Source organism: Ictalurus furcatus, chromosome 11 (genome assembly GCF_023375685.1).
Source record: "Ictalurus furcatus strain D&B chromosome 11, Billie_1.0, whole genome shotgun sequence".
Lineage (NCBI taxonomy): Eukaryota > Metazoa > Chordata > Actinopteri > Siluriformes > Ictaluridae > Ictalurus > Ictalurus furcatus.
Window position 1 is genome coordinate 24,155,387 of NC_071265.1, and position 26,374 is coordinate 24,181,760.

The 26,374-nt window shown below is 39.2% G+C and overlaps 1 protein-coding gene across 1 annotated transcript in view; it reads left to right on the forward strand.

Moving 5' to 3' along the window:
* Window positions 1–25,810, forward strand: part of tex264a (testis expressed 264, ER-phagy receptor a) — an 81,805-nt gene extending 55,995 nt beyond the window's left edge. Inside the window, exons 3-4 of the mRNA XM_053635721.1 lie at window positions 15,945–16,116; window positions 24,597–25,810. Coding sequence (XP_053491696.1) covers window positions 15,945–16,116; window positions 24,597–24,901 — 477 coding nt within the window. The 3' untranslated portion in view covers window positions 24,902–25,810. The remainder of the gene's footprint in view (window positions 1–15,944; window positions 16,117–24,596) is intronic.
* The last annotated feature ends 564 nt before the right edge of the window (window positions 25,811–26,374 follow it).

A 26,374-nucleotide genomic window follows, 5' to 3' on the forward strand; every position in this document is an offset into this window, starting at 1 on the left:
AGTGTGTAGGATTGTCCAGTGAGATGTGATCAGAGCAGTAGTTGGGTTCTGAGCATGTACAGCTTATGAATGAATTTCGCTGCAGCAGGTGCGTGACTCCGCCCCAGCAGCACCAGCATTTTCGTTTGTTTCTGATCGGTTGGAAAACTGTGTTAAGAGCCATATAGAGAATTTTGTGTTACGAAAGGTATTACAGTGAAGGAGAAAGTGTGCCCCTGTCTCTGTAATCGGTCAAGACCTGACTGGAACTACTTTAGCTGTATAATTTCGCACCTCAGAATATCTGTCAGCCAATCAGAATCGAGAATTCGACAGCGTTGTGGTATAAAGTTAAATAATGCATTTTTTTTTATGTTAGAGTATATTAAATGAGTCCAGGTCTAACCAAAAAAAAAAAATGTATTCATTTCATGTCAAAGAGTGCTGAGAGTTTTATTTTGTAGTGTGTGGACTTTTCTGCACCACATATTAAGACTTGGTCACAGTTCAGTCATGTGTGTATAATAAATGGTAGAAAGCACGATGCTCAGTCTCTACCAGCCAAGAAAGGAAAATATGTAGGGTGTTGGTCAGTGTTTTGTTTTTTAACCCTTCTTTTGAAGTTTAAATATCACAGAGCTTGTTCAGGTTGGGTGGTTGTTTGCTATGAGTAAGACAGCCAGGCGCACACACACACGCACACAATCCCACCCTGGGCACATGCACTCAGTAGCATGCACTAAATGTGTTGTCTATTGCTTGCTTGCTGGCACTTTACACAGTAGTTAGGCACTATGTTCCATCATCATTTAATCATCACCCAATTTATCATCATTTAGGGCTTGTTAGCTGATGCACTCGGTTCTGTAGAGCAGCAAAAAAGGTTCTTGGTCTTGTAACAAAAGCGGAACCCTTGTTGTTGCCATGTAGAAGCACTCTTTAAAGAACCATATACAACAGATTCCATGTGGATCAACAGCATCAGTGCTATCAACAACCGTTTTCTTAATAAATAAAATAGAATTTTTATTGGCAGCCCATTCGCGATGATATGTTTTACGTGGAACGTGCCATCAAATAATTGTTATCATTGTTAATGTTATTACCCAGATGAAGGTTATTTAATAATAATACATTTTGAAAATACTGCTAAAAACATGCCTGTATTTGTACAGGGCTAGAACAGGGAGTTGTTTACTAGATATTTCCTGTTACTGCTGTTCTGTCCCACAATTTCACATAGAAAGCTAGAATGTAGGTTGGGAAGATGAGATGTACTAGTAGTAATAATAATAATAATAATAATAATAATAACATAGCCATCCTAGATGATGCAAATGTCTCGGTGAAAGGGCTAAAAATAGAAAGCAAATACAAGGACCTTGAGATTGAGATTTCCGCATGTGGAACACCAGGGCTCGTGTAATTGTGGTTGTAGTCAGAGCTCTAGGCACTGCTCGACTAACTCTCTTAGAAATGCCTCAATGAACTGCCAAGCAACGCAAATGCATTACTAGTGCATTACTTGGTACAGCCCACATTCTTCCAAAAGTCCTTACTATCGCACAATAAAAACCTAAGGAGTTCGGTGGATTCTCGTTATACTACCAGCAAAAGCTGAGTAATCAAAAAGGAATAATAATAATAATAACAATAATAACAAAACCATCAACAATAATAATAATAATAATAATAATAATTCGATCTTCAAACTTCATTGAGCATTGGTCAGAGTTGTGGAGGATCCAGAGCCTATCCTGGGACACATATGCATCCTGGATGATATGCCATGCACACACACATTCATACAATAATTAAAAGAAAGAAAGAAAGAAATACTACTACTACTACTACTACTACTACTAATAATAATAATAATACCCCTAAGCACTAATGCTTTGACCTTTAAAAAATTGAATAAACTCTGCATTGGTGACTCATGTCACGGCAATAAATAGATTTTTCCTTAGAACCTTAAAGGTTACTTGTACTCCCAAGTCTTTAACAAGGCTCACTAAGCTGGTAGTAACCTGCTGCATGCCCTAGTTATGATGATACAGACTGTTAATTCAAAGCTCCATCAGTAGCTTTACATTTCTTTCTTTCTTTTTTTTTTCTTGGCCAAAGATCAAAACCTACAAATAGAACAACACAAGCAATTATAAAACTATCATTACAACTTGAATAGCAGAACTATTTGCTATAAATCTGTCAGCACACAGACTTTAGTTCAAACCCAAGAACCTTTTCTTAACATTTAATACCTTTGTACAAGCAGAGGTAGGTAGAGTAGCCAAATATTTTACACAAGTACAGGTCAAACTATTTCTAAAAAGAAGTACTCAAGTAACAGTAAAAGTAATAATGTTAATAATTACAAGAATAAGAGTAATAAAGTATACAATGAGAAGACTACTCGAGTAGCAAGTTACTAGTTACTTTGGATCTGGTTAAAATCCTGAATCTCAGACTACATGGAGAACTGTAAGTCCCACCTCTCCTTCAAAGTCTGTCTGTTCTTGGGTTCAAGATGAAGCAGCATGTCCCAGTCCTGTGATGGGTACGATAACACAGAACCTGTCATTTTCGACACAAAATCTCACACACGCCAAAAGGCAAACATTTTCCCAACAATTGACTGTCTTAACATGTTAACAACACAAACTTTTCAGCATCTGCATTTAAACAAGACAACAGAGAACAAAAAACCAGCCTATGGAACAGAAGAGAAGAGAAAGTGTGTGTAGAGAGAGTGAGTGTGTGTGTGTGCGTGTGCGTGTCCTGCCTCCCTCGACACGCTCGCTTCTTCCCCCTCTCCAGGACTCGGCCGCTGAAAAAGTCACCAGTTGTGTCTGCATTCAGACCACTTCAGTGTATCGCGAGACTCGCGACCTCGTTATACGTGATTGAAACAGGTTATTAAAACTACATATATTCATTAACATTAACAGTAACGGCGGAACGCCACCATGTAGCGAAGTATGATTCAGAATTTACTTGAGTAAGTGTCATATCACAGCAAACCAGTGACTACATTTCCCATCCAGCACGGTGGCCTACAAACATGGCCGCCATGGACTGCAATTCCCAGAACACTCACATTCACTCTAATCACGTACACCTGCATCCAATTCACAGCACTCACAACCACGCTATGTAAGAGACTGTTCAAACACTTAGTCCTTGTGAAGTATGACGCTCAGTTGCTTAGTCTCTGTCATATTTCCGAGCCTTACCTCGTGTTTGCTTTTCTGGTTATGGACTTTGTTTACCCTGTTGTCCTCGATTCTCTGTCCTGCGTAGTTTTGCCTGTTTCACTGATCGTTTGACCTTAGCCTGCCTTGGACTTGGACTGTTTTCTGCCTGATCCTTTGTTCTTCGTATTGTTTTATTAACCTGCCATACCTGCACTTGCTTCCGTCTCAGCCTCCGTTACGTGACTGTAAGAGTAGAAGTATGGCCGTTTAAACCTACTTTAAAAAGTAAAAGTATGTAACGAGGTAAATGTAGCGCGTTACTACCCACCTCTGCGTACAAGTCTGTATGGTGAAGATGTGCTTTTGAAGAAAGTTGCCCTTTTGAAAAGACTACAGTATTCAGACTGTTTTGCCTAGAGCATGAAAATATGTAAATTCATAAAAATCTGTTTAGCGGAAAGAGTTGAGTGGTGGCAGGTGATATTTTTTTCAGACTTCGAAACAGAGCTGCAGCAGGAGGAATTGAAGAAAAAGATTTGTGATTTTTTTTTCAGAATCAGAGGAACATGTGAGTGTAGATGTATTCTGATCAGCTTTCTCTGTAGACTCAGGAGCCTCCATTTACATTGAGTGTCCACAGTTACCGTTCGTTAGTCGCTTTATACCGATCACTGTAGACACACATAAACTGTTCCCACATCCACATGCCCACTCGCTCACATGCGTCCATCTCCCCACACACTGTTCTTTACTGTCACCATTTCTATAAATTAGTCCAGTCCAATTTACAGCACATGCCTCCTGTGTGAGGATTTTTTTCTGTTAAGAATCGCCCTAAGGGAGGTGCGCGTGTGGTTCGGACATGCCCGCACGGACGCAACATAAAGGTGCGATGATGAAAGCTAAAAATACATCACTCCTGTGTAGCAAGTGACAGTGAGGGACAGTCACAATTGAACACTCCTGGAAGTGAGAAATGGAGTTTGCTGCTGTTCTCACAGATCTGCGTGATGAGCGTGTGCGTGTGTCTGCCGAGAGCGGCATATGGGAGTATGGGCTAGGGAGAAAGGGCTTGTGGGACTGTCAGCGACTGTCACCATGAGGAGTGTTTGTATTAAATCCTGTGTCTGCGTTTTGCCTGGGGATCCTTGTGAAAAATGGTCAGGCTAAGAATAGACACCGATATCTTTTCAGTTGCCGGCGACGTTGTGTAGAAATGAGGATGAATAGATAGTGTCTGAGGCTGGAGGATAAAAGTTTTCCACTTGTGGCTAAGATGCTCCCGTTGCCATCCCTTACATCCCGAATATCTCTGCATTTCATTCTTTTTATGTCTTTTTTTTTTTCCCTCCTCTCCTTTTCTGTCTCTACTGTCTCTCATATTGTTGTCTGGCCCCTCAGCTCAGTAGCTGTTCCAAGAGAGCTAGAGCTCATTGTCACAGTCGACCTTCAGGAAGCAGATGTGCCAGCTGTTTTTGGCCTGTTCAGTCATTCTATATTTATGACGCTCATCTCTGGCTCAAAATGTCACAGAGCAAGCTTAATCATTTTTATCACACTATGAATCTGAATATAATACAACATCATTGTTTTCACTGCATTGCATCTGTCTAGGAAAATATTCATCATAGTTCTCATTCTCAACACAACATATATGTCTGTCTGTCTGTCTGTCTGTCTGTCTGTCTGTCTGTCTGCATGTCTCCTTATGTCAGCTGTCAGATTGAGCCAGTCTGGCCACTAGGCTGCTCACTGGATGTGGTCTGTTTTTTGTTTTTCGTCTGTCTCTGTAATCTTCAGAGTCCTCTGTGCAAAACAATTCCAGGAGATCAGCAGTTTGTAAAATAGTCACACCAGTCTGTCTGCTGTCTGGCACCAATAACCATGCTGTGGTCAAGATCACTGATCACAAGATCACATTTATACAGTGCGCTCCATTAATACTGGCACCCTTGGTAAATATGAGCAAAGAAGGCTGTGAAACATTGTCTTTATTGTTTAACCTTTTTATCTTTTCTTCAAAAATTCATGGATATCAAACAATTGAAAACACAGGTTTATCCCCAAAAAAATTATCTTTGTTAAATACAGGTGTGCAACAATTATTGGCACCCTTTTAGTCAATACTTTGTGCTAGCTCCCTTTGCCAATGTAACAGCTCTGAGTCTTCTCCTATAATGTCTGATGAGGTTGGAGAATACATGGCGAGGGATCTGAGACAATTTCTCCATACAGAATCTCTCAAGATCCTTCAGATTTCGAGGTCCACGCTGGTGGACTCTACTCTTCAGTTCACCCCACAGGTTTTCTATGGGGTTCAAGTCAGGGGACTGGGATGGTCATGGCAGGACCTTGATTTTGTGGTCAGTAAACCATTTTTGTGTTGATTTTGATGTATGTATTGGATCATTGTCCTGCTGGAAGATCCAACCACGTCCCATTTTAAGTTTTCTGACAGAGACAGTCAGGTTTTCATTTAATATCTGTTGACATTTGATAGTCCATGATTCCATGTATCCTAACAAAATGTCCAGGACCTCTGGCAGAAAAACAGCCCCAAAACATTAAAGAGTCTCCACCGTATTTAACCGTGGACATGAGGTACTTTTCCATATGGCTACCTCTCTGTGTGCTCCAAAACCATCTCTGGTGTTTTTTTTTTTTTTTTGCCAAAAAGCTCTATTTTTTATTTCATCTGACCATAGAACCCGATCCCATTTGAAGTTCCAGTAGTGTCTGGCAAACTGAAGACCTTTTGAGTTTGTTTTTTGGATGAGAGTAGAGGCTTTTTTCTTGAAACCCTTCCAAACAACTTGTGGTGATGTAGGTGACTTCAGATTGTAATTTTGGAGACTTTCTGACCCCAAGACGCAACTAACTTCTGCAATTCTCCAGCTGTGATCCTTGGAGATTTTTTGCCCAGTCAAACCATCCTCTTCACAGTGCGTTGAGACGATATAGACAAACGTCCAATTCCAGGTTGATTCATAACATTTCCAGTTGACTGGAACTTCTCAGTTATTGCCCTGATGGTGGAAATGGGCATTTTCAATGCTTGTGCTATTTTCTTCTAAATTTCCAACTTTGATCTGGTGTCTGAGTATACCCTATCTGAACGGTGAAACTTCCGCCAGCAATTGTTTTTTTTCTAAACAGCGATTATATACAGCCTGGTTGTAGGCAAGTGCTAAGTGTCCTACTGTGAGCTTAAGGAGTTAACAAATATCTATAACTGGACAGCATCTCTAATCACCGGGAGAGATTTCACCCCTCCCACCCAGACTGCAGGGCCAGCTATGCTCTGCTGGACTCGTGGTCATGGATGCTGCAGTGTCATTTAAACTTATCTCTTGTCAAGAGGGATATATGATGTATACCATATACTAAATATTCTACCATATATTCACTATCTATTCTAATATGACTGCTTATACCACAGCACTGTTGAAAACTAACTCGATTCTAATTGGTCGGAAGGTGATGATTAATTTTCTATCATAGCATGGATCAGTCAGTAGTTCCGGCTGCAAGGTTTATACTGTACTAACGCACTCTTCTAATACCGTATCGTTTCTGTAGTAACCACTTACACCGAGACTTGTATTTAAAAACCATTTGTAATCATTGATATGGTGACGGTTTCTCTGAGGAAAGGAAGGAAGGAGGGTGGAGTCACAGTTTTGTAACATTCAGAGATAACGTGTTACCTTTAGTTAGTTTTCCGACAAAGAGGTATTCTGCGGTTTCTGACTAATTGATTTATTAGTTATTTATTACACCCATTGGTGATGATTTTTTTAAAAATTCTATTCTTAACAGTGTGTTACTACACTGTTTATTGCTCTCACCGTGCTTGCTTTATTACGAACATTTTTTGACACTTTATCATAGTACATATAATGACTGTACTATATCCATTATGAATAAAGATGAATAAAATTCTCCTTTAAGTATTTTATAGTACAATATGAAATTGCAGTCTACAGTATGTGGTGTTGTTTTTTTTTTTGTTTTTTTTGCCTCTAATGCAAATAATTGATGTTTTTTTTCCTAGTATGATATATAGTGATCAACTGGTGAATGACAGTCAGTCTTACTTCATTGCTTCGTACACAATCACCCAGATGCACTAAATGTGGATTATGTAAAATGTGGATCAGACAGGGATTGAAGGCTTACTGGCACTTACCTGGCTCTGCACTCCTTCTGTTTCGGGGCAGTCACATGCATGGAGCAGCTGTTGGGGAGAACATAGTCACGACATGTCTCTTGGGGGCTCTCTCTCTCTCTCTCTCGCTCTCTCTCTCGCTCTCTTTCAGTCAAAATCCCTCTTCTTTTCCCTCTTTCCTCGTTCCTACTTACTATGTTAATCTCTCAGTCCTCCCTCATCTCTCTTTTTAATCTGTACCTCTTTTGTGTCACTCCTTCTGTCTTGTGAATCCCTCATGATCATTTTTTCTCACTGCTCCCCTCTCTCTCTCTCTCTCTCTCTCTCTCCCTCTCTCACATAAAGGAATTTAAATGAATTGTTTTCCAGAGCATTTTTGCCAAATTCAACTCTCCTGCACGTCGATTCTTAATGAAATTTCCAATTATCCCGATGCAGGATGCTGCTGCGCCAGACTGTAAAAACCATTTCCTATCCCGAAGGGAAAATTTAATTACGTTTCCTCACGTTGCTAATTGATAAAGAACAGTCAGTTTTGGCTTGCTGTTCTTTAGCCTGTGTGTTTTCCCCCTTCCTCTCGCCAATTTTGTAATGATTTGATTTGTCAATTGTCTTTTCCCTATGATCTGACAGCATTATGTTGCTACAGCATGTTGATTTGTGGAGGCTACTGACCTCTTTGGCTCCTTGTACTGTGAATGCAATCAGAATGTGAATTCTTGATAGCTTGATTGTCTTCTGCATGTCATGTATATCATTTTAAGCAGTGGTTAAACACTGGATAATCCTGACATTTCTTACATTTTTATAGAGTATGCCTGGATGGATTCTCTCCATTCAAATGTCATTGTTTAGGAAATCTAAGAATGAGACATTCAACATTAAACTCGCTTGGAAGTTAGCCATTACTCTTCTACACCTGCATATGGTAATGATTTATATTCATTTATATTCACACTATTCAGTGTCACCCAGAAGAGAATGGGTTTCTTTTTCAGTCTCGTTTCTGTCAAGGTTTCTTTGTGTCATCTCTTGAAGTTCTTCCTTGCATCTCTGGATTGCTCAATAGGGATCTAAATCTACATCCAGATTTCTCTTAAGCTGCTTTGTGATACTGTCAGTTGTAAAAGTCCTATAGAAATAAAATGTAATTACATTTACAGGTGTATTGTGTCATGTTCAGTAGCGGCACTAGAATAATCGTGGTTATTTTACCTAGGCTTTTACCTTTGGGACATTTGCAGATGGTGAAGAAAGAGATTTTAAACTGTCTTTTTACTCTTTCCATCTGTTTGCTTGATCCCTCTCTTTTGTTTATCTCATCTCCCAAAGTAAGATCTGTTTCGGCGACAACACACTCATGCTATCAGGTCTGAGTGAGAGGTAATGATACCCAGCAAACTCTGAGATAGTAATTAACGGCTGAGGTTGGTTAGGGTAACAGCCTCCACGCTCCCGTTCTTTCATTTGTCTCACTCTCTTTTACTCTCTTTTGGTTTTTCAAATCTTAAATTTGACATTTCAAATTGTCATGGGGACATGACACAAAAACAGCATGTTAACTAAAGCCGTACCGTCAGAATTTTTTTTTTTTTTTTTTTGTTAAAATTGGGTTAAGTGCTTGGGGTTAGACTTTCTTCAAATTCTGACAGCAATCAATCAGTAATATATGCTCAGAGAAGAACTCCAGTACCCCTGACTGTGCCTGGCTCAAATCCCAAGAAGTGAAGCAAAAAAAAATAAATAAATAAAAAGAAGTCACATTTGGCCTGAATGTGTTAACTCGTAGAACGTTAAATCATCCATGCATGCCTGTGAATCATTTTGTGTGTACACTGTGCTCAGTGGGCAGGAAGTGCAAACATACTAGAAGGAAAAGACAGCGGTAGACTAATGCAAGAAATCATAATAAGAGAATAAAGGAGTGCCAGGAGATTTAGACCGTTCAAGAGCTCAGAGTATGCGCTGGATAAATATCGGTGCTGCTTTTCATTGTTAAAGACAGCTGAGGGCAGTAAAGGACATTAAACTTACAAATGCATTGATACAGTTATTGGTATTGGGTATCGGTATGATACTTTGACACAAAAGTCTCCTACCATATGATATTATGTGACATAAGCGTGGTGTACATTGTCACGCTAATGAACAGACGACACAAAATGACAGCGATCTGGACATTTTTAATGATTAGTGATCAAAGCAGACTTTACTCTGCAAAAATTTCAAGGGGAGGAACTAGAGCATCTTCCTGCAATATAAGTAACCTGATAAACATCTTAAACATAAAACTCAGCACAAGGTGTTCAGTGCTAGCAGTACACAGTACAAAATAACAGCTTTTACCCAATATATTGTTTCTGCACAATAAAGCATACAAATATTCTGAAGAAAAAAAGCACTGTTCTCTACTGCAACTCTAGTTGAGTCAAGCTAAGTGTTGTAGCTATTTAATGCTCTTCAGGGCAGTGGTGGCTTGGCGGGAGGCAGTGGTGGCTTGATGGTTAAGACTCTGGGTTACTGATCGGAAGGTCAGGGGTTCAAGCCCCAGCACTGCCAAGCTGCCACTGTTGGGCCCCTGAGAAAGGCCCTTAACCCTCTCTACTGCAGGGATCATGTATCATGTATCATGGCTGATCCTGCACTCTGACCCCAACTTCCTGACATTCTGGGGTAAGCAAAGAAAAGAATTTCACTGTGCTGTAATGTGTATGTGATTAATAAAGACTCATTATCATTTAAAATCAATGAGCTAATGTTATAAAGAACAATTCTGGTAGCACGTGCACTTTTCATAGAAGCTATGTAAGCTAATTAATAACCGAGTCAAAAAATAAAATGTTCCATTAAATCTCTGATTAATACTAAGAAGGTTATTCATGTTAATATTAGTATCTGTATCAACTAAAACCCAAAAACATGTACTCGTACTCTGTCTGAAAAAACTGGTATTACTTAAAGGCATATATACACTCACTGCTGTTAGGAACATTATAGTGTACTAATACCGAATAGGGTCTCCCTTTGCTTTCAAAACAGCCTCAATTCTTCATGGCATGGCTTCCACAAGATGTTTGATACATTCCTTTGAGATTCTGGTTCATGTCGACATGATTGCATCACACGATTCCTGCAGATTTTACAGGTGCACTTTCATGCTGTGAATCTCCTGTTCTACCACATGCCAAAGGCGTTCTACTGGATTCAGATCCAGTGATTGGGAAGGCCACTGAAGAACACTGAACTCATTGACACGTTCGTGAAACCGGTTTGAGACGACTTTTGCTTTGTGACATGGTGCATTATCATGCTGGAAGTAATCACTGGAAGATGGGTAAATTGTGGCCATGAAGGGATGCACATGGTCAGCAGCAATACTCATTTAAGCTGTGGCATTCAAGCGATGATTTATTGATATTAACAGACCCAAAGTGTGCCAAGAAAACATTCCCCACACCATTACACCACCTCCACCAGCTTGGACTGTTGACCCAGGGCAGGTCGGGTCCATGGATTCATGCTGTTGGTGCCAAATTCTGACCCGAAATGTGTGTGCCTCAGCAGAAATCGAGATTCATCAGACCAGGCTACATTTTTCCAATCTTCAACTGTCCAGTTTTGGTGAGGATGTGCTCATTGCAGCCTCGGCTTTCAGAAATGGAACCCGATGTGCCTCAAGGTTCAGTGTTGTGCATTCTGAGATGTGATTGCTTTTCACCACAGTTGTACACAGTGGTTATCTGAGTAACTGTAGCCTTTCTGTCAGCTTGAACCAGTCTGGCCATTCTCCATTGATCTCTCTCATCAACAAGGCTTTTCCATCCGCAGAACTGCTGCCCAGTAGTTTTTTCTTTATTGCACCATTCTGAGTAAACCCTAGAGACTGTTGTGTGTGAAAATCCCAGGAGATCAGCAGTTATAGAAATAATAAAAACCAGCCCATCTGGCACATGCCACAGTCAAAATCACTGAGATCACACTTATTCCCTATTCTGGTGGTTGATGTGAACATTACCCGAAGCTGTTTGCCCATATCTGCATGATTTTATACACTGCACTGCTGCGACATGATTGGATGGTTAGATGATGAATTGCATGAATGAGTAGGTGTACAGGTGTTCCTAATGAGGTGCTCAGTGAGTGTAAATAGCCCTGCAGTGTAGTTCCTGCTAACATGTGAGCTAACTAGATAATCCTACACATATCTATAATGTTTTGTAATATTAATGTTTGCCAATCCGCGAGACTCTGAGAGACTTTCAAGTTATTTTCCATTAAGCCTTAGCTAAGGCATAAAACGTGCAGTGTGAAGTAAGTTGCAGTAACTTTTACAGTACCTCCACCCTGACCACAACCATCTAGTCATCCAGTTGCCATAGTAAACAGTGCTGATGAGAGTACAGTGTCATGCTGGCTGCTCAGTAATGTGAAGAGCACAGCGAGCTTCTCCTGCCTGCTTTCCACCCTGTGGCTGTGTTTCATTACAGCCTGATTACACTCCCAGTGCTGCCTAAGTGGAGTCATGCTCTTTGGCTTAGCTAACTTGTGGCCTGGAGCCATGACAGAAGGATGAGGCTCCTCTAATGAGAAGGCCAGGGAGGAAAATGAAGAATTCTCTCGGCATAATTAAAATCGCTCATGCCAGAAGCATAGGTCCAATTACAACAGACATGGTTAATCAAGCAGATGTTTGTTTATTTCCTTTTTCTGAGCAGATGATTTATTTGAATTGAGACTGCTGCATGCACTGACAACACTGGCACAGGCAACCTTTTAGTTGCGTGTTCATCATATGGATCGGACAAACTGCATGAGGAAAGTTTCATTAAAATGTACATTTAATGCAGAGTTTACTGAAGTTTATTCTTGTGTATTATAAAAAGATTTTCATTTCAAGTTCATGGGCTCCCAAGTGGTGCAACAACAATGTGATTGTATCATCAGGAGATTATGAGTTTTAATCCCGACCATGCCGGGTTCATCACTGGCTAGGAGTCTAAAAGAGTGTCAATTGCCCTGAAAGGTGAGGCTTTCCTTTCTCACCTGTCAGTCAGAATGATTCTAGCCAATCACGGCATCAGTGAGTTACATATACAGTATCTCACAAAAGTGAGTACACCCCTCACATTTTTGTAAATATTCGATTACATCTTTTCATGTGACAACACTGAAGAAATGACACTTTGCTACAATGTAAAGAGGGTTAAGGCAGTGCTGGAAAATAATGGTGGTCACACAAAATATTGACACTTTGGGCCCAGTTTGGACATTTTCACTTAGGGGTGTACTCACATTTGTTGCCAGTGGTTTAGACATTAATGGCTGTGTGTTGAGTTATTTTGAGGGGACAGCAAATTTACACTGTTACACAAGCTGTACACTCACTACTTTACATTGTAGCAAAGTGTCATTTCTTCAGTGTTGTCACATGAAAAGTTATAATCAAATATTTACAAAAACGTGAGGGGTGTACTCACTTTTGTGAGATACTGTATATTGAATGGTGTGTAATTCCCCAGGATTAAGCCTAGTTGTTAATTAAAAGACTCCTTAAAATTGTATCTCCAATACACTTACCAAGTCAGGGATAGACTTAGCATAATCTAGATTTAAATGATAAGACTTCCAAGCCAAAGAGTAATCTTATCCCAGGAGTGAACAAGGGTTTAACTTCAGTTTAATGTTGTTTGTCAAAAGGAGCGACACTGATATTTCGGACTACGTTAGTAAACATCCATGGGCACCACTAGCCACACAGATGCTCACTGACCGGAAGTGTGACCGATGATTTAGGTGAAATTCATTTTTTAGATCGCTTTCAAATGCAGCGGAGATCATTTTATTAACAGCCCAGAGATGAAAACCTATACCACTTTTATTCCAAGTGCTCCTAATGTTAATAGTTTTGGCAGTAAAGTAATTTGTAAAATTAGAGGAAATTACATCAGCTCTACGCTCGTACTCTCATGCTACCTAGATGGTATTCTTCTTAGACTATTGAAACCTTGCAAAAATGTCAGGCTATGTACTGTAGATATATTCAGTGTCACTCTACACCAGAATCTAATGAGTACAGCAATTACAAGAAGTGGTATTCTGTTAATGTTCAATGTGTATGTACTACAACCAGACTCAAGTTTGCACTACGGGTGTAGAAGTGTGTATGTTTTGGTAAAATAACTCATGTTATTAGTAATTGGATTACCAGCTGGGTCCTGCTCTGTGCGTGAACAGATAGTAATCTATATTAGAAATATATTGAGGGTCTTTAGGTTAATTAGGATATTAAGACATTGCTCACCGTACATCAGTGATGCATTTAGTAATCCGATGCAAATGAAGACAAGGTGGTTGTATGTTCTTCCATGTTGTACTGTATGTGCAGCTCCATTTTTGAAACGAGCTCATTATAACAGTGACACCGCCAGCCCTCATATAATTCTCGTCCTTTAACGTATTGGTAATTGGGTTTGTTGTACTTTATTTATGGCTTTCTACAGATAACTTCTTTCAAAGCTGTTGCGTTTTCCATTTGACATCTGTGAACTCTGAAGTGTCTCTCTGTCAGAGTATAATCCTTGCATATTGGATACTAAACAAACCTGTGCCTTAGAAGAAGAAGAAGAAGAAGAAAAAAAAAACTGTTCTGTTTATCCAACTGCAAGGCGTACAATAATACATTAAGAGGATCTACAGGCAGTTTCACGATGTGGAACAAAGCTCATGGGTTTCATGCTGTTGCATATAAACTCAACATCGGGCTTTAATTATATGTGAAACGCATTAATATAAATGATGTACAGGAAGACGTGATTAACTTGGATTAACCTGAATGAATGCAAATCCAAAGATTTCATCAGTGCAATTATTTATTTCAATGTAGTGTAAATAATGTGGCCACGGTTGTGTGCAGAAAGAACTGATTAACATGGATTAAGCTGAGGAATGCAGATTTCAAGCTTTTCATCTTATTTTCATTAGAATTGTGATCAACATGATCTCTGTTCATTTACTATCTGTGCCACTGTAAGGGCTTTTGTTTTTGCATGAAAGAATGAAGACCGAAATGGAGGCGTGTTTACTATTCTCCTCTCTTTGCTCTTTCTCTCCTCTGTCAGGTTGTTGGTTGTTTTTTTTTTGACACCTTTTCCTGTAGAGACGTGAGCGTGCGATGTATTGTCTTTGTCTACTTCTGTACTCTCTCTCTCCCACCCCCACTCATTATCTCTCCTGCTTGGAGAAGATCCACTCTCATTTACATGCGGACCCCCGGGGGGGGCGCACACTTTATCCGTAGCAGGCGGTTCATGCTGCACAGTACATAGTTCTTTCACAGAAGATTAGATTAAAAGCCATCAATCAGCTATAACTGGGTGTGAGATGTGGATCTAGAGAGCTATGTATAACACCCTACCAGAAAAGTGTTCTACCTCTATTCTCGTTTTTCCCTGCACTACTCACTGTCCATCTCCTCATGCTCTGATACCTGACTCTTTTGTTCTGCTGAACTTCTCTCCCTCTTACCCTTTTTATTCCACCACCCTTTCATTGCCCGTGTGATTTTGCCTGACATTGACAATGCGCCAGTCAGGTGAATTCGTTTTTTATAGCCTATTTCCTGACTGATAGTCATGTAACTGAAGTTGTATCAGCTCCAGATTTTCCAGCCCATTTGCCCTTTTTCCCAAGCCACTCCGGTGATGTATAGAGGACGTGTCCTCTTTGTGGATCTAACATGAAATCTGAATATGCCACTGATTCATATTAGTAGCACTTGGGGAAACATTTTAGGATTATTTGAAATTTAGAATATTGCTAATAGATATAATAAATGCAGTGACATTCCCTTACATGTGTGACTTCTATTACAAATGAAGTATAGGCCTGAAATTCATGTTCTCTTGTTTGGACATGAACCTTTTGGACACAGTGTCCTGACGGGAATATTTGGAGGCGATTGTAATCAATCGATCCGAAAGCTACAAACTCATTCGTATTAAAATCATTCTGCTTGTGCAGCAAGCCGGGCAAGACTCTCTGCTTGGCGTGGCTTTCTCGGAATCGTGTTATTGCGGTTACTTGTGGTCTTCAAGTTGACAAGGAAGCTTTGTTAAAGCAGCCTAATTGGTGTAACGTCTGTGGGGTTGGTGAAAAAGCTGTGGCGCTGTCATAAGATCGGTGGATTTGATCAGTAAACTGTGAAGGAATATTAATGAGCTACAGCAAAGGGCTTTAGTACAGGGCCATCGAAAGAATTAATCAGCTTTAACTTATTAAAGGCTAACAGTCTGGTGTGGACGGAATTTTATAGACTGCATTTATTGTTTTGCTTAGTTTTTTTAATTTATTTATTTATTTTATAAAAATCTTCAGTGTATCATAGGTGAAGTTCATTTACTTCTTTCATTGCTTTTCTAATTTGCATTACATGTTGTCCAGATATTATCTTCTTGTCACTTTCCTATAACATATTGCACCATGCTGTTTCATTCTATTGTATACTTGTATCCGGCTAGAATGATAGCGCTCTACTTTACGCTGTACAATAGTGATATATATATATCTGATTTTTGTTCTGTCTTCCTGTTTGTTTCCTTCAGGAACGAGGCCTGTCTGCGTACCCGTTCATTGAGATCTGTAAAGGGGATATAATCCACTACATGTGCCCACTAGAGAACCAGGGCAGCTTTTTTGTGCCTGAACTCCTCGAGAAGCAAACAGAGGGAGAAGAGGAAACGAAGAATGACAAAGACGCTGACGACACACACACAGGTATGACACAGTAATGTCACAGGACCTGTGTCTCAGTGTCAAAGTTTGACGTTGTTGAGAAAGACAGATATGTCATCCTAATGTCGTTTCCATCCATATAGGATATGACATAATGATATCATTGTGACGAAGTAAAGAGACACGTAAACAAGTAAGCATGCAGTGTGCCATGAACATGTATGACATGTACTGTTTAGCCAGAAATTGATACCGAACGGTCTTAGCAGGACTCAATTTTAATGCACCCGGTCTTTTTTGTTCTTTCCTTCTCATGTTGCACCAGTCAAGGTTTTTCTTTGGGCAGTTTTAAATCCGTCAGTGGTTCAGTAAACAGCGGTGTCTTTTAATACTCCAGGGCAGGTCAAAAGCTGTCTACTGGGTCAGATCACACATTTATGTGTCAGTGTGTATGTGTATGCTTGTGTTCTAAAATGAACCTCGTTTATTTTTAAACCCTGGTTACACTATGAACCTACCCTATGCAGTTGATAGTATTTCTAGACAGGGATATGGTAGCTTTGCATACATCAGTTAATTAAAGCAATCAAGCAAAAATGTGTGAAAGTGATGGAAATTGGGGACTTTGCATACACAGACAAATAGCTTTTTGCTCAGCACAATCTCACACGCTCATCAATTTATCATTCCAGAACAACTAAGCTGTGAGTGAGTGAGTGTGTGTGTGTGTGTGTGTGTGCGCGCGCATTTCTTAATTAGAGGCTTATCAATCACAGACGCTTAGCTGGAGCTGACAAGTGCAGGTTGTGAATCAGACTCCTTCATTTGGTAGATTGCAGAGCGGTTCAGCTCTCATTCTTCTCTGTGGAAATTTCAACTGTACAACATTGGATTCGCCCATTAACCCTTAAATGCTCGTACTTATATCTAACACAAATTGATCTACCATGATAGTTCAAAACTGACATTTTATTGTCTGTACCAAAATAACAAAAATTAACTTGAATTTTTAACTATATTTTGATATTTGGTTTGTCACCGATTGTGTTGGAATATTCAGACTCTATACCAACTGTTATTGCAATAGATAGATGATAGATAGATAGATAGATAGATAGATTGCAATAGATGTATTTCCAGGTATTGAGGTACTGAGGGATACTGGGATACTTTTTATTTGAATAATAAATAAAAATAAAAAAAACGTTATCCAACACCTATCAGCAATGTGAAAAACTAATTGCCCCCTTTAACTTAAAATCTGGTTGTGCCATCTGTAGCAGCAGTAACTGCAACCAAACACTTCTGATAACTGGAGATCAGTCTTTCACTTACTTCTAGGACTAGGATTTACTACTATGCTTTGGATCATTCAATTTATGGACTGAAGACCGGAAATTCTCCTTTAGGATTTTCAAAAATTCATTTTTTCCCTCAATTATTGCAAGTTTCCCAGGCCCTGAAGCAGCAAAGCATCCCCACACCATCACACTTCCACCACCATGCTTGACCGTAGGAATGATGTTCTTTTTGTGGAATTATGTGTTTGGTTTATACCAGATGTAACGGGACCCCTGTCTTCCAAACAGTTCCACTTTCGACTGATCTTAATGATGTTCTGGGTTAGCAGTTGTTTTCGCCTGGAACAGTGACCTTTATTGATTTAAGAGAGGCCTGTAGGTCCTTTGATCTTGTCCTTGGCTCTTTTGTGACTTGCTGGCTGAGTCGTTGCTGTGCTCTTGGAGGAATTTTGGAAGGTCGTCCACTTCTTGGAAGGTTCACTACTGTGCTGAGTTTTCCCAATTGGAGATAACGGCTCTCACGGTGGTCCTTTGGAGTCCCAGAGCCTTTGAAATAGTTTTGTAACCCTTCAGAGACTGATGTATTTCAGTCACCTTCTTCGTTATCATTTCTGGAATTTCTTTTAATTTTGTGTGTCAATCGATAAGAACTTTTAACCATCTTCATGCTGTTGAAAAAGTATTTATGTGCTGATTTGATTGAACAGGGCTGGCAGTAATCAGGTTGTGTCTAGTCCAGCTGAACCCCATTATGAATGCAGTTTCATAAATTTGGGGAATTAGTAACTACAGAGGCAAATACATTTTTACCCAAGCCCAGTTAGTATTGGATAACTTTTATTGCTTCAATAAATAACATCATCATTTAAAAACGGTATTTTGTGTTTACCCAGGTTACCTTTGTTTTATCTTCGATTTAACAAAGGATGAGATTTAGTGTGAGATATGGACAAAAACAGAATAAATCAGGATGGGGGCAAATACTTTTTCACAGCACTGTGGTCATACGGTTTATTTCTGTAAGTAAACAGAACCCAAAGTGAACAGACTCGATCACTGTAGAAAACACTACATTTCCTTTAAAATATACGTTTATATATACATGTAAAAAGGCTTGTTAAAGTGTCTGTATTGGTATTGGGATACTAGTCTTGGTATTACTAGCTACTGAATTGTGAAGAAAATCTCACCCATCCTAATTGCTTGGTAACAATATTCACATTCTGTAGTCTGTGCATGGAGAGTGACTGACTTGTTTTAGAAGTTTGAATCCAACTGCAGGCTAGGTTTTCACTGATAGAGAACAAAAGATCGCAAAAACACCTGGACCTGGCAATTATTCTTTGGACATATTCATAAGTTTCAGCACATAAAGCTGCACAGACTGAGGTGACTAGTGGCATCGTTAGCATTTAACTGTGATATACATTTTAGAGTTCTATTCTGGTCCCAGGGAGAGATGATGATAATGAGATCCTTACAGCTACAGTATAGAAGTTGTTTTGTCAGTAAAGTCTAACTGCACCATTATGTAACATAGTCAATGCATACAGTCAATACTTATAGTTATTTTAATGGTATTATGTGCAGATGTATTAAATTTAAGCTTGTACATAATTAATATAAACACATAGTTACTTAAAATATATTTTAAAACATTGCGCCAAAAGCATAAGCATTGCATATGACCTCTTAATATACGTATTTGTATTAGAGGTGTAATTATGCAGCAGTTAAGTAAGACCACGTGCATCCCATTGTAATTAGACAGGTTTTTAAACGATGGTTATCAGGTAAGCCAAGAGAGTATGGCCATCAGCATTACTATACGACGTTCCCTACGGTCTTCTCCTGTAATGCTTGATGAGATTGGAGAATACAAAACAATCTAAGACTCCTGAATACAGAATCACTCCTGAACTCTCTTGTGGACTCTCGTCATTAGCTCAACCCGCAAGAAAAAAAAGCTTCATTCTCTGGTCAGTGAACCATTTTTGTGTGGATTTGGATGTATGTTTGGGATCATTGTCCTGTTGGAAGATCCAACCATGACCCAGCTGTAGCTGCTTGGCAGAGGCAGCCATGGAGTCCATGATCCCATGTATCCTAGCAAAGTTCCCAGAACCTTTGGAAGACCCCCCCATCTCAAAAACTCTATTTTTGTCTTATTTGACCAGAGAACCTGGTTCATGTCAAAGTTCCAGCAGCGTCCAGCACACTCCAGGTGCTTATGTTTTTAATTAGTTGAAAAAAAAAAAGACTTTCTTCTGGCACATCTTCCAAATGGTTGGTTAATATGGAGGTGTCATCATCTAATTGTAGAATATGCCAATGTAATTGTACAATTTGCATGTAAAATGCTATCATCATCTACAAATCTCTAACCATGATCCTCCTTACAGTTTGTGGCAGTAAAATACACTTGCGCCGTCTTCCAGGCAGATTAATTCCAACTCTGGTTGTTGTAAACCTCTTAATTATTTTCTTAATTAAAGAATTGATTAAGAAATAAATAAGTTGTTTATTTATTTCACTTCAGTTTTTTTTTTCATGAAATGTTTTTGACGTCCCTGACGTGTGAATACTGTTGCAGGTTTGTCAGTTTAGGTTTAATCTTTTATGTCCCTGTTGTCACTGTTTCATAGTGCAAAACCATAAGTAATAAAGCTACCATATCTGATTTGGATGCATACACATATTGCTTAGTAACAGAAATAGTAAATTAAAAGATGTTTCTTGCCTTCCAAATGACACCTAATAACTGCCAATTCTACTCTTTAAATAATTATAAAGTAATTATGATTAGTACAGAATAATTTCAGGTCTCTTTGTATGGACATTACTGTGTAAATACTAAATTGTAGGCGTAATGGGCTTTCAGAAGATCTATACAGGATTTTGCGCTTAGTAAAGTTCAACCGGGTGCTGAAAACAGAGACTAATTCATTTTTAAATGAATTCAATGTTCCAGGCTTTCATATCTGGATAGAAAAAACTTGGTATGTGGACAAAAGGCTACATTTTATTGAAGATTGTCTGAGCATTCAGTTAACACCATTGCAATTTTAGCTAACATGCATAAAAGTTTTTTTTTAAATATATATATATATATACATACTTCTCTTTCACACTGATTCCCAGAAGTGGTAGATGGTGCATAACACAGATTCTTAAGGGAAAAAAAAACTTCTGAAACCTGAAAGTTGAAGGATTTACCTTTCAGCATGCCTGATGTTGCCAGAGCAAAAACATTTACAGAACAAAAAGCTGATCATCCTAGTTTAGCCCCGTGAGAGCCCTGACCTTAATCTGAATGAAAATGAATGAAAGCCTGTGGAGGGACTTGAGGAGCTCAGTCCCCTGATAGTCTACTTGCAATTTGAATGAGCTCCAATAGTTTTGTAAAGAAGAACGTCCGAACGTTCAAGTATGCCCCAGATACTTCTGCCAGAGACCTACCTCAAGACGTCAGTATCTAAAGATTTCATTGTGGTATGAAGCATGAGTTAATTAAATGTCTTTTTAATTGATTTCATACAAATGTGAGACCTTTTGTGAGCTTAGTGACTCTCAATCCCTGGTGTCGTTCTTTCTGAACACTTTCGACAGAATCTCAGGCAGGTCAGGAGCTGTCCAGTGCTGAAACTGATAATGAGAATGAGCATGGCTTATTAACATGAGCCAAAATGATTAAGCAAGATAAAGAGAGCTGGAGACTTGGGGACACTCTTTTGGCATCACACCCTAGTCCCCAGTGACCTTTTGCAGATGTGACAATGATATTTTGAGGCTGTTGTCCAAGCTGTGAACAAAGCTGTCTGCTGTGCTTGGGCCCTCAAGAGGACCATGGCTGCAGAACAAGTGCAGGCAACTCACAAGAGCTGAGCAACCCAATTTAATTCAGTCTCATGGCTGAAATGTTCCTCACAAACTTGGTCTTACACTGTAGTCTGAGTCCATGGCTTTTAAGTAGAAACTCAGGGTGAATGTAGAAGGGAGATTGAACCATTTTGTTCTGTTCACTGCTGTGGAGTGGATGTACGGTTCATAGGTCATATTGACTTTGGGCAGCTGAGATGGAATATTTGAAATGCCCAAATGTTTTTGGAGAACAGTAAAGACAGAAAACCACTTCTCCTACCAGCAGGTGTGTGTGATCAGGTATGAGTGTGAATTAGAATGGAGGTGTTGCAGCATAGAGTGAATTCACCTATTTGGTTTATTTTTGTAAAAAGCAGTTGGTGTCAATTGAAATTTCAACACGTTTTGAAATCTGGTCAAAATCACTCAGATTTAACGTGGATAATATAAACATGAATAAGGGTGTATCAGATTCACCAAGAGTTGTCTAAAATGTGTTGTTTTTATGCTTAATAGAGAACATGAGCCAATCACATCAAGTTTCATATTGAAAAAGTATTTATAGTATGGTTCTGCTTTGGGTAAAAATTTAAACTGGGTCATTTTGACCTCAGGGTTAATGATCTCCTGAAGATGTGTAATAAACTTTTCCTCAGAATGATATTAAAACAATAAGAAGTGTCTCTTCTTTCCTTGTGACTCTTATATCTTGATCTTTGCTTTTCCTCACCTCTTGCTATTACCAGAGGTTTATTACTGCCATATAAAGGGCATCCAATCAGCTTTCTCTGTGACTATTCATTGCATGCGAATGACATTTAAGCTCATATAGAAGGATGGAAGATGTGCTGAGACGCTTTTCTTAATCAGTTTTGAAAAGGTCTCACCATGGCTGTGCCTATTTCCCCGCCCCCCTCCTTTATAGACAACGAGGATAGAGCTTTGGCTTAATTCACGTGCCATAACTGATTTGCTGAGGGTAGCGGGATGAGTGAGAGTGAGGGATCATTCTTCTACCTGTAAAGTAATAACGACAGGGAGAGGCAAGAGGCCAAAACCACTGCTCTCTATCAGAGAAAGATGGATTCTTCCTACACACACACAAGGTTGAAAGCAAATTGTACTTAGACTGAAGACATTCAAACTCAATTTTTCACATCTCCACACATTTCATGTTACCATACTTTTCCTGGGTTAAGTCAATTAGGGTGTCTACTTAATTCCCTAAGAGGTCATTTCAAAATAATAGCTAATAGACAGATTTATTTCAGCTTATCATTTACTATATCACATTCCCTGGGGGTCACCAGTTGACATGGTATTTGGTGACATTGCCTGTTAATTGCTTGAATCTGAACCTCTTGGGGTAGGCTTCTTCGAGCTTCTCACAGTACTTTACCAGAATTTATGCTTCCACGTGACAGAACTGGTGTAACTCAGTCATGTTTGTGGGCCTCCTTGCTCAGACATGCTTTTACAGTTTAGTCTATAAATTTTCTATGGGATTCAGGTCAGGATGATGGCCACTCTGATACTTTCACTTTGTTGTCTTCTTCGAATTAATAGCCTCACCTTTTTTTTTTTTTAATCTCTATACTTAGTGCTGATCATCATGGCCAGACAGTTCTCAAAATAGCTGGTGATCACCTGCTTCAGTCCGATTTTTTTATGATCATCTTGGAGTAGAGGATTCTTCTTTGTGCAACAGCCTTTCAGGCCATGGCAATGTAGGGCTCTCTTAGTGGTGCTTAGTGGTTCATATTTAGTAGCTGATGCCTCCAGCTCCTTCACCAATTCCTTTGTTGTTGTTTTAGGGTTCAGTTGAACCTTTTGGACCAAAGTTCTGGAAATTAATTTATGCCAGTTTCCTGAATGATACCATGTCTGTGTGGTCCCAATATTTTTACATTTACATGCAGTTTTGTTTTTTTGTTTTTTTTTTGTACAGATGCTCGTGGTACCTTCCGTTGTTTGAAACCAAAGTTGTGGAGGTCAGCATGTTTTTTTTCTGAGGTCTTTGATGAGGTGCTTGCATTTTCCCATAGTATCAAGGGCAAAGGTACTGGTTCTAAAGATAAGCCTTTAAATATAGCCCCAAGCGTGCTCTTAATTATATTACATAAATTTCTGGAATCTTTCAGACTGCTTGAAGAGATGAAGAGACAGTCGACTTAGTGTATGTATACTTTTGATCCACTGGAATTCTGATATAGTAAATTAAAGCAGAAATAAATCTGCTGTGAAATTACCTTTGATTTGAATAAAGTAGATGCCCTTACCGTCTTGCCAGAACAAATGTACGGTCATGTAAAATGTGTGGCATTGTGGAAAAATTCAAATGAATATCTTTAACCTAGGTGTATGTCAACCTTTTGCCACAACTGTATACTACTTAAATCACTATGTAATAACTGTATGGCATTGTGACAATATTTCCTTTCTTTTGTCAAAATGAATCGATTGCAACAAAACAATTAATTGTCATTGTAGATTTTGTGTATTTGACCCAAATCCAGATCAGTGATTGTAATCGATATGAGAGCATGGCTGTGAGTTGGAACACTAGTAACAGGATAACGTGTATAGGTAGACACGTAAAAACCAGCAAAGCCTCGATAACGATAGCAGCACGCTAAAAATAAGGCTCTGAATACTGTTTTTACAGTGGTTTAGTTTAATGGAGCTTCTGTACATTCAGCTGATGAGAAACAGCTGAAGCTAACAGACTGGGCTGGTGGTTTGTGAGCCAGAAAAGCAGAGCACTTAATAAACCAGCCAGGAGTAGCGGTGGACTGGGATGTGATAATTGGCTGATTACAAATCACCTTGGAGTACATTTTGTTCTCCCTGGTGTCAGGGAAGAAAGAAATTCTCTAGGTGAAGCACAGGTGTTTAACACAAGTCCTGTATTTCCTACTAGAGTCTTCGGTTTGTAACAGTTGAAAGTTCCATGGGTTCTTTTTTTTTTTTTTTTTGGACAATATTTGGCATGAAATGGTCTCGGAGGGGTGTTACAGCTCAATTATTACATTGCTTGGCAATTACAGCTCTCACCTGCCATGTCCCAGTTAACATTTTCTCCAATTACCCCTTCAATATTAGACGGTAACGCCGCAAGTCTGAAACGTGTGTCATTTATAAACCCCAGAGATTCACAACTACACCGAGAATTAATCCAATTTTCCACCAATAGGCTGTGATGTTGTGTAATGGATGTTTTCACAGTGCTCCCTCAGTAGCCCATGAAATGTCTGACCCTTATAAATTCTCTAACACCTCATGCGCAACCTTAAGCCACACTGCCAATTTCTTGCTGGCTGCCTGTCTTAAATCTAACAAACTCTATTGATCTTGTTCCAGGTGAAGGCTGCACATCGGAGAGCGGCGTAGCGGTGATGGAGGCAGACACTGAGATCAGTGAGGTGGCGGAGAGCTCCGTGCTTGTGATGCAGCAGAGTCCACCACTGGATGAGACAGATTCTCAGACAGAGGAAGGAGACCAGGGGGCCAAGGGCTCCAGTGAGTCTGTAGGAAGTGGTTCATCCTTTGAAGAACTGGACATGGACATAGAGGAAGTGGAGAATGAAAGGGAAAATGTTGAGGAGGATCATGTGGAGGACAATGAGAAAAGAGGGGATGATGAAGGGGAGAGTAATGAGGGATAGAGTGTGTGTGCATGTGTGAAGTAGTTCATGAATCTTCTTTCTCTTGTCTTTTCTGTTTGAGGGGCTTCTTAGTCACCTAGGCAAGGTCTTAACATATGTAATCAGAGGTTTAATAATAAATTGGTGAATGTGACATTTCGGCAGTCTTTATAAACACATGGCGGTCTTACTGCAGGTCACATAAACATTACGTATCAAATGTAAAATAAAAGATAAAATAAATCAAAAAATGAAGGCATTTCCTCAGCTCACTGATTCTAGTCCAATATCTCATAAAATATCTCGTAAAAGCTGCCAGTTATTTGAAAAAAAGGGAAATCCTGCTGGTTTTTTCCCCCCACAGTGAATCACCTGTTTCAGCATCTTTGAGGCAATAACTTAATGACACCCAACACAAATAATGTATTCCCTTACAGTGTCATCAAAGCTTGTGCTACTGAAATAATCTTATTTCCGAGGTGGAATGTAAAATGAAAGGGAATTCCTCTAAGGGAATTCTAAATAATAATTCCAAATTATGTAACCAAACATGTATTTTTAGAGCAAATTATATGTAGACGATGATGTAAGATTTGATTACACAGTGATTAATTAACTGCTTTTATTTTCAGGTTATGTATGTCTTTCTGGTCAATTGTTTTATAACGGAGTTAAAGGGAGGTAAATGTGGTGTGTCTGTCTGTGTGTGTGTGTGTGTGTGTGTGTGTGTGTGCGTGTGTGTGTGTGCGTGTGTGTGTGTGTGCGTGTGTGCGCACACACTGTGACTGTTAACTTCATCATAACTAGTTATAGCTCCATACGAAAACAGCCCTGTCCTTTCTGCATGTGCCAGATGTGTTTGTTGTTAACATCCTCCTAGAAAACTATGGACAAACTATGGATTGAAATAAAACAACAATCTAGTCTCTATTTTTTAAATAGTATGTTTCTTTATTTTTTAAGCAATGTTCTGCACATGCCACACCAGATATTCTATGATATTCTAGATAGTCTAGACTTGACTATAATTTACATCATTGACAAGTTTTGTGTAGTTTGTTTAACATGCGAGTCATTTCACTCAAATGATACTGATATATTTTTTTTTAAAATCTATTTCCCTTACTCACTTCTGTAAATTTGAAGGTACAAATGTATAAAGCTTATAAAAACAAAAGGTATGTGTATGTGGGGCTGGTTGGTGGATTACACGTTGTGTAACTGTCCTCACACTACCACTTGGTACGTTTCCTCAAACTTTGCCACAAAAGAAATCGTCGATCATTCCTACGAAATCATTCTACTTCTTAGAAGAAGCACGTTTGAAATTGGGAAAGAATTTATTTATTTATTTATTTATTTATTTTTTTAAAAAAACTTGTCGCTAAACCGTCATTGATTTCTGTTTGCTGTACGCTGGGGGCATTGACAGAACAGTGTTATGTCTCAGTATGAGCTCGCACACCTCCACTGTTCCCATGGCAGCTCTCCATC